Here is a 9,449-nt window from a genome sequence, read left to right on the forward strand (position 1 = left end):
ACGTGAGCAGATGCATGTGGGAGACCTTCTGCAGCGCACGAAAAAGAAAAGAAAACAGCAAAGAAACAGGCAAATCAATTATAAAGAAAACCAAAATGGTCAGGCTTCGGTTGGTTTCTCAGCTATGTCAAGTTCCAGCTCCTTGACTTTTTTTACCCTTGCTTTTTTTTACCTCAGCACTACCTTCCGCCAGCAATGGCCACAACCTCTGCCTTCTCAACCAAGGTCTCCTCGGCAAAAGGTCATGACCTTCGACTAATCCGTCCATCCGTCGTCAATTGATATTTTGGAAAAAAAAATCAAAATTGGAAAAGGAAATCGATGCAGGTTGTTGCAGAATTCCAGTTGTTGTAAATCGGCATGAGCATCTCCTAGTGAAAGAGAGAGAGAACAGACCCAAAACACAGGGCTCTTTGGCCAGCCCTCATTTCTAACGGAAATGAAAGAGAGAGATGCTTGTACCTTGGCTGCCAATGTTATAAAAATCTCACTGTGAATCAAATTGGTTAGGGTGCCCATTTGGTGAATTGGCTGATTCAAAGACTCAATCAGTTGGGCTTAGAAACAAATATTATCTACTTTTGTCAAAGAATAAATAGTATATAAATAAGAAAAATCTTAAAAGACTTGAGAAAATAACAAAAAAGTGATAAATGGCAAGTCTACATCCACCGTAGTTTGCCAGAATTTGTTCCACACCTACGATTGATAATCTGTTTCTCTTTTGATCAAGATGAAGGCCAAACAGCCCCTAATATCTGGCATCTTCTGTTGCAGCATCGTTAAAGTGGTCACTGGTCATGACAACTAGACCAATCACAGATGCTCACAGCAGAAAGAAAATAGGAGCAAAATGGAAAGTTGTGCTTATGGCAATTTTCAAAAGCAGCCTTCAGTGTTCAGGAGATGAGGAGTCCCCCCTGGAAAAGAGAAGTTGTGGCAGTCAACGCATGGACAAAAAACTTGCATAAGTAACTCTCCATATGAGGCACATATCATTTGTAAGAAAGAACAAGAATTTGCTTCATACATCCTATATGGAGAATATGGTCTCTTCTACTTTAAGTCACTTTCTCATGTTTCTTCAATTTCTTCATTTTCCTTCATAATTAGATTTTCACGTATACAAGGAAAAAAAAATTGTTATAATACAGGGGTTTTCATACAAGAACTTGCCAAAGTCCAGCTTGAACCCATATGACTGCAAACTTCTACATCAAATGTATGAAATATTTTGGAGGAAAAAATAATTCATAGGCACACCATAATTGTGGTAATCTATAAAGCAATTGCCTGTTCCATAAAAAAAGTCAAAAACAAACTGAAATTAGAACATAGTATCATTAAAATCCTATATCTAGTTGAACCCTCACTATCTTGGAGAAGTTCAACAATGACATCAAAAGACAGTGGACACTTCTGTCAAGTACCAACAAGAACAAACGAGAACATCCTTTTCAGTGACAATGAAGCTTACATGCCTCCTTTCTTTAATCGTTATTGACATCCCAAGCTGTGGAGGTGGCACCTTCAGTTGAACTTGATACGAGCATCAGATGAAAATTGGTTGGAAGAAGACAGAGCTTTACATGCTTGCATATCAGTGAGTACAATGCAAATGTCCCACCTGCAATAAAATTGAGGAACCAAAGGCAAGTCTTGCAATTAGATCTCATAACTAAGATTTAGCTTGAGGACAAAAAGAAATCATGTTTTAACTGTATGAATTGACATGTTAGCTCTGAAAATAAAAACACAATATACGCTCATTTGAACAGTGGGCCCATAAGCCACCGTTCTAGCCTTCTAGGCTGCACTAATACACCACTCAGCCATATCCCACCTGCATTGTGATATTTTAGAAATGCCATAAGAATCAAGCACAGCTGCACATCAACAAATACATGTTTTTCAATACTTGTGCATGTGCACAAGTGTCTTTCCACTTGGGTATGAGAGAGAGACACACACAAACACATGTTCGTGACAGAGACCTGAGTCATATCTTCCATATGCTTTAAACCACAACAAACATTATGCACTAAACCACAACAAACATAAAAAGAAAAGGCATTATTTAAATCAACAACACATTCCTAAGGATGCCTTCACCAACTCTACCACCAACTCTGATTGTATCAAGTACTTTGGCTTTTCTAGAAAAGTTGTCATTGAATGGTTTATGGCATCAAAGGCTCTTGGTTCGCCGGTGAATAGCATCAGAGGCTCTTGGTTCGCCAACTGCAACTGGCCTGGGTAGGCGGTCAAGTTCAGGAAAACCCAGAATGTTAGGATCAAGTTCACGAATCCATGCAATGCATAAAATGCTTGCCATATCAAGTCTTAGGAATTGTTCTTGGGAAAGAAAGATATCACTGTTCACCTTCCAGTTCATGATCCTGGGCCTTACCTACAGCGACAACATCTGGATAAGAACATCAAAAACCAATAACAAATCTAAAAACAAGCTTTCCATGACATTCTAAAATAAGCCGTGTCATTTTCATGCCTAAAAAACTTGCACTATAATATAATTTTGGACCAACCTCAGCCCACCTTCTCCTCCAATGTAGGAAAAACATCTCGGTTATGGGAAGGGGAAGAACTGGATTAAAAGCAATAGACTCAATCAACAAGGAGCAGGTTGAACAGCCAGAATTAAATGAAAATAGCATGAATGAAAAAAGATTGAATAATAATTATAATATCATAATTTTCCCCAATGCTGAATACTGCCCTGATTTATGGATAAACAAAACACATATTAGTCAAAAGGGGATTGGTTAGTTCCTCTTATGCCAAGAAAACCTCGAAATATAACAAAAGATGTCAAGTTTTGACTTTGAAATAGTTCAAAATTATCACTTTAACTCATAAGCTTGAGTGCTCGTGTTGTGCAAGTAATATGTCATTCACTTATCCATAGCACCATACAAGGATTAGGATTCATTTCCCATCAATGTCGTTAAACCTCTAGAAGGGATATCTTTCAATTTCCAAAATGTGAACATAAAGGAATCATCCTCGACATCTTAGTAATAAAAAAAAGGAGCAGATATTGACCCCAAATTCGCACATCCACAAAAGATCGTTACATTCAATTCCTGCGAGTTCAACCTTCATGTCTTTCATCTCTTGGCAGGCACCTTTTGTTTTTTTTTTCTTAGTTTTTTTGTTTTTCTTTCTTTTGCATTTAGCTTTTTGCTATTTTTTTTTCAGGCCGACCTTCACCTTCAAGGGAATACCTCACCACCTCAAAGGCTACTACGAAGCTCCACTGCTTTGGTGGTTAAGTGTAGCTTTGTCACGTGTCCAACCCGCTTCCTTACGGGTTTTCGACGAGCCAAAGGTTCGTAAGTCATTATCTTCGCGAAATAGACATAAATCAGCTTTATGCCTACTCGGTACTCTTGATTACTGACTCAGAGGAACAACTACACAAGCCCCGAGCCCATCTCTCAACACTCATTTTGCTACCTGCCAAGATCTTACGAGCATTGTGGCTTCTCTCTCAGTATATATTCACGTTAAATCCTTGCAAATGTTTGAACACCAGAGTCAATAGCATTTCCTAGTCTTAACCTTCTCGGCTTCATAGGAGTTTTCCTTACTGTTTAGATCCAGGATTTTTTCAACATTCCTCTTCCATTGCTTGACAACAAAAACTTGAAAGTTTCTCCTACTCGAGAAGATACTTAGAGTAAAGCAAAGACATATCATTATGAGCGAAGACATTTTTAAAATGTTTCTAAACAAAATTAAAAATATTTTTACTTTACAAATGTTCTTGACATCAAATGGTATATCACGAGGAGGCATGAGCTCTACTCCCTAAAGAGATGGGTGAATGCAAAACAAGATGGGTAGACTGAGTAAGAGGCAGACTTTTCGACTTCTGACAGGTTCAAAAATCTGGGTTAAAAAGACATTATATTGTAAAGAATCGATATGAAAACTAAGGATTTTTTTATCTACAGAAGTAGAGGATTTTAGAAAACCAAAATTCAGAATTTTTTGAACAATTTTGGTATTTTTTTTATTCTTCCCAATTTCTGTACAAAGTAGAACAAAATAAAAGTTCTCAAAAACAATTTTTCCTAATTAAACTATTAAAGGTCAGTAAAAAACCCACAAAATTCAGAAAACTATAATCACATGCAAGAAAATCAAAACACAAAATGCTTGCACCAAATATGAACATACAACACTCAAGCACACAGGGCGAGAATAATACAAATAAAAAGAAGAAATCACACTGTTATTCTATAGAATTTATAGAAAACAGATTTCCTCTTCAAAGAACAAAGTAACTCACTTCTTGTAATGGACCATCAACCTTTATCGTATTCCCAAAGGTTACCATGACAATTAATTGGTGCTGCATTAACGGGAAACATTTTTTGACAATAAGGCTGTCTTAGACAAGTGCAGTCCACCAATTAAGAAGGAAATAAAGAAAAAAAGGAAAAAAATGCATACCCGATAACGACTGCTAAAGCCTGTCTACAACAATGCGCTGCCTCATTGAGCCTTCCCTTTCTCACGACAAATTTGACCCGCCATCAGCAGAATTAGGTCACAAGTCATAACTGCAAATACAAGAAAAGCAGAATTATAGGAAAGATCTAAGCAATATTTAGAACTAGTCAAGGATAGGAGAAGAAACCATACGATTTTAAGCAAAAGCCAATAATGTCATTAATGCTAGGAAGTACAATAGACAGGCCCAAATATAAATAAACAGATGAAGGTATTTAGCAGCCAACAAAGAAAAGCGACAACGTAGGAAAGTCCGATATTCATATAACATCCAAGTTGTAAGGAGACCCTATTCCAAAGCACGCTAGTTCATAGCTAGAAGGTGTCGCTGTGACCAATAGGTCACAGGCTGACAGCAACAATTTTGATAGCAAGATGATCACATCTGCTATAATGCATTGACTTTAACAATACGCAGCTTTTTTATTTTGATACTTTGATCATACAAGCCAATAGTATTTTACTGTATTTATGTTAACATTTAATATAAAAACGGCTTTTAATTAAAATTTCAAAATTCTTAAAAAGCATCCAACAAATCGTAATACCGCAAAACAAATGCATTAGAATGAGATCCAGGAGCAAAGACTGAAAAACCATCCATACTGATTGAAACTGAATGCAAATCAGTGACGGAGCCACATATGAACTGCCCACATCAGCCCTTCAACGTTTCTTTATTTTCACATTAACATATTCAAATATTTGTATGTATGAATGTATGTATATGTACATATATATATATAAGTGCCCTTTCGGATATGAAAATCTGCTACTGGAGCAAATGCTAGTGATTGAGCCTTTCCAGTACCTAACAACGGAGTCACAGTAGAGAAACGCTGTGAGAAGAGATCGGTGGGTCAATAGCTTTTTATATTTTAAAAAAAAATTGTGATCAATTGGTGGGGTTTCAGTATTTAAAGATTAAGAGAGACAATTTAATAATCATTAAAGGGAAGAGGAGCAGAAAGGAGACAACAAGGAATCATCTTTCTATCATCAGTTTAACCATATTTACTGCTTCAATGAGGTCTCTAATAAAAGAAAGGAGCTTAAGGGGACAAAAAGAGAGATCCCCTATGTGGGGGAGACTGCCGGTTAGATGCCGTCCCTCGTTGATCTGTACGGTGGATATCTACTGGTCTCTCGTACGGTTCCAAACAAAGAAGACATGATATAGGGCATTAACCGGCTCTGCTACCAATTGTTTGTTGAAAGAATCTAGATTCACATGCACAAGTTCACACGTAGATATAAACCGGTCAGATGCTTATCGGTTCTTGTCATGATACACAACGAGAGAAGAATGAAGAATGAAGATGGATAATCACTTTGGCTAACGGCTACCATCAATGGACACGAACACATGTGCTAAACATTGAAGGTGAGCAGGGACTGATCCTCAAAAATTTTTCAACTATTGAAACCGCTCTGGCTCTTGAATGGGTGCGAAAAAAAGAGGTGCATGGTGAAGAAGTTTTGGAATGAAGGGTCACAACCAGTGAAGCCTTCAGCACACGTTCTCAAACAAAATTAACAATCCTCATAATTCAGTTACCTATTAGTATATGAAACTTGTCCAACTTGGCAAATCCTATGTGGGGTTCAAAGTGAAGGGAGCCAAGAGCTCAATGATATGATATGACATGTTTTAATACGAAGGAAATGGAAGTGGGCAGACTTAAAAGAGGAGAGGGTTTGGAAAGAGGAGGGCAGCCGGATGCATAGCTGGGTCTGCCTCTGCAAATCGGCGATTTGTCTGAATCTCAAGGAGAACCCTTACCATCCTGTGTGAGCAAGCTAATGAGGATGGTGATCACAATGTTCCTCAAATACAGAAAAGGCAACAAAGATCCAATAAATTTTGGCCACCGTATGATATTCAATGACTCAATCAGTTGGGCTTAGAAACAAATATCATCTACTTTTTCAAAGATAAAGCATATCTCAAACGACCAGGGTGAAGAAGACGACTAGGGCTGCGATTTGGGGAAAGGCAGACAGGAAACACAGGCAGACGTGAGAATGAAACGGATAGAAGAGGCAAGCCTGAGCCTTACCTCGACAGAGATGCGGAAGAGGAGCTGATGCAGACATGCGCTACGAGAATGAGCAGCTGCATTGCGGGAGAGCTTCTGCGAGAGGAAGAGGAGCCTTGTCCACGAGCAAAGACTATGCCCTAACGGGCAGCAATTTTGTCCGCACTGAAGAAGGAAAGACATGGGTTGGGCTCGATAAACCTTCCCTCTCGACAAACTTTCAAAATCGACCGAAATATTTTGGAGAAACACTTTAGTTTTAAAAATTCCATAAACTGCCTTTCTGAAAAGTTGCGGGCGTAACAGCGGGACTCACCGTCAAACTGTCTTAACAGAGGGAGATGCAGCCTAGTTCAATGCCCTCGGTCTTTCAGAATGGTTCCGTGGAACATCAACCTGTCACGGGAGATGGGCCGCACTCAGAGTTTGTTCGGGAGATGGGCCGCACTCAGAGTTTGTTGAATCAATTGTTCGTTCATTTTTTGAATAGATAATATATTTGGTAATTCATAGCCGATTCTGTTGAATCGATGAATCCGCACAGTTCACTACTTCATTTGGTATACCTTTCAATTTTTAACAATACTACAATAAGGTCAACAGCCCAACATCTACTCGGTTTCCACTCTGTTGGCAGCAATAGTGATAATCTTAATCCGATATTTCGATGGGGATGCATATTAGAGTAGAAAGCATTAATAATTAAGTGAAGGGGCTGATGGGTGAAAGTAGAAGCAAAGGCCAGTAAAGATGAATTGACTGATTTTAACTAGAATATGCTTTAATCCAAGGAACCATAGTTCTTGCTTACGGATTTATGCTTCACACGTAAAACTTGGTGCATGTTTCTCAACCCCGCCTCAAAAAGGCAAAGCAGTGCCCTCTTCTTCCATGTCTCAGATAAAGTTGACAGTCTTCCGAAAAAATGGCTTACATTTTGTAGAATCTAAAAGTGATGCTGATCGCAATCACTTGCTGGTTGCTGCCAAGCATTAGTTTTAACATGGCAAAAGGACAGGACAAAAAAAAATATTTGATTCGGGAAAAAATATCTCCCAATAATATGTATACACTTCCATAAAATATTCCACAAAACTGGTCAAGAATTAATGCTGCCAGTCGTTTCCCATCTTCCCCAACATCTTAAAGTTTCAAACTAATAACCCGGAACAATTTGATGCAGACGAGGAGTCAAAAAACTGAATCTCTGGTTCAACTACATGGTAAAAATGATTAGGAGGCATTGTCAAGCTTGAGGCACTGCTTTCCAACATCATGACAACTTCTTTCATACAAGGTATATCAATTGGATTCCATTGTATGCACCACAAGGCAATGGTGGCTATCTTTCTTACAATTTCATCTTGACCTTCTCCAATGCCTTCCAATTTCTGATTCTTATAAAGAGTAGCATGAATCCATTGAGGAAAATACCATTCACTAGAAGCCCCATCAGTGGGACCAAACTTTTCTTTCATCCCAATCACCGCCATCAGTAGCATTCCAAAGCTATGAAACATCCGTTTTATGTGAGACATGCTTGGAATTCCCATAAAATAATTCCGGAGCAATATAACTGATTGTGCCTTTGCCTTCTATAATAGTTACACTGCTTCTCTCCTTACAAAATGATTTTGCTAGGCCAAAAATCAGAAATCTTTGGTGTAAAGACACTCTTCTGTTTAGAAGAATGTTATGTGGCTTGATGTCAAAGTGGATGATTCTTCGGTCACAGCCTTGGTGTAGATACTCAATTCCCCTGGCAGTGCCTAGTGCTATATCGTATAGCCTTTCCCTCAACAAGCAATGGCCTGCAACTATGGTGTCAGTAAACTTCTCAAGTGAACCATTTTCCATGAAGTCGTAAACAAGTGCTCTTCGAGACCCTTCGACACAAAAGCCAAGAAGGCGAACCACACTGACATGGTGAATCATACCGATGGTGGCAACTTCATTACAAAATTCTTCCCCATCATTATATGATTTTTCCATAAGCTTTACAGCCACCGGTGTGCCATTGGTCAACCATCCTTTATAGACATTTCCAAAGCCACCCTGCCCAAGTTGACATTTGAACTTACTTGTCATATGATTATGTCGATGTGTACCTAGTGGTTGTGAGACTTCTCAACTTTTGTTGGTGTACGGAATGGCAAGCATCAGGAGACCTTGAACAAGAAATCCAAAGGGATCGAGTAATGAAAACAATAAACATGCTGTCAGAAGGCTGCCGACTGCTGCTAGACAACCTGCTGAAATGAAACTGAATATTACACTCTTGGTGGCAGCACTCTTAAACTTTTCCTGGATGAAATGTACAAATTGTCATTTTAAGATATCAACTCTAGGCTAAGATGCAAAAGTGATGCGTTAAAGTTCATCACTGTTGAAATGTCTTTGTTCTAATCGATCATTTAGGGCTGCCCTTTGTACCAATGTATGAAGGTAACGATGCCTGAAAACCAAATTTTTCACTGGGATAAGTGCCAAATCGACGAGCACAGCATGGTTAATTTGCTAACCAACGATCATGGGCAAAGTTAGGGAGACTCGGTATGGTCCTTTAAACACCAAGACTCCCTATATATATATGTGTGTGTGTGTGATATCGTTGATCTGTTGCATCTGCATGACGTTGTATGGTTTTGATATTCTTGAGCTTCCTGCATATAAAAGTAAAGATATGTTAAAAGTTTTCAATGGATAGCCAATATGACAACCAATTTATGAGGATTAGGTATAAAGGCCGGCTTTCATTAAATGTCAAAAAAGTAGTATTACTAAGTGAATGCCAGAATTAAGAGGAGCGTTGGGATGTACAGTTGAAGGGCAAAAGAATAGTGATCTTTTCCAATTATTGTTCTGATGTCA

At 38.5% G+C, this 9,449-nt stretch overlaps 1 protein-coding gene across 1 annotated transcript; it reads right to left on the minus strand.

Annotated features, from left to right (window-relative positions):
* Positions 1 to 8,087: 8,087 nt before the first annotated feature.
* On the minus strand, positions 8,088 to 8,666 carry LOC116245152 (rust resistance kinase Lr10-like). Its single transcript, XM_031616831.1, has one exon. The coding sequence runs from the start codon at positions 8,664 to 8,666 to the stop codon at positions 8,088 to 8,090; it is 579 nt and encodes a 192-aa protein (XP_031472691.1).
* Positions 8,667 to 9,449: the final 783 nt, after the last annotated feature.

Source organism: Nymphaea colorata, unplaced genomic scaffold, assembly GCF_008831285.2.
Source record: "Nymphaea colorata isolate Beijing-Zhang1983 unplaced genomic scaffold, ASM883128v2 scaffold0543, whole genome shotgun sequence".
NCBI classification, from domain to species: domain Eukaryota; kingdom Viridiplantae; phylum Streptophyta; class Magnoliopsida; order Nymphaeales; family Nymphaeaceae; genus Nymphaea; species Nymphaea colorata.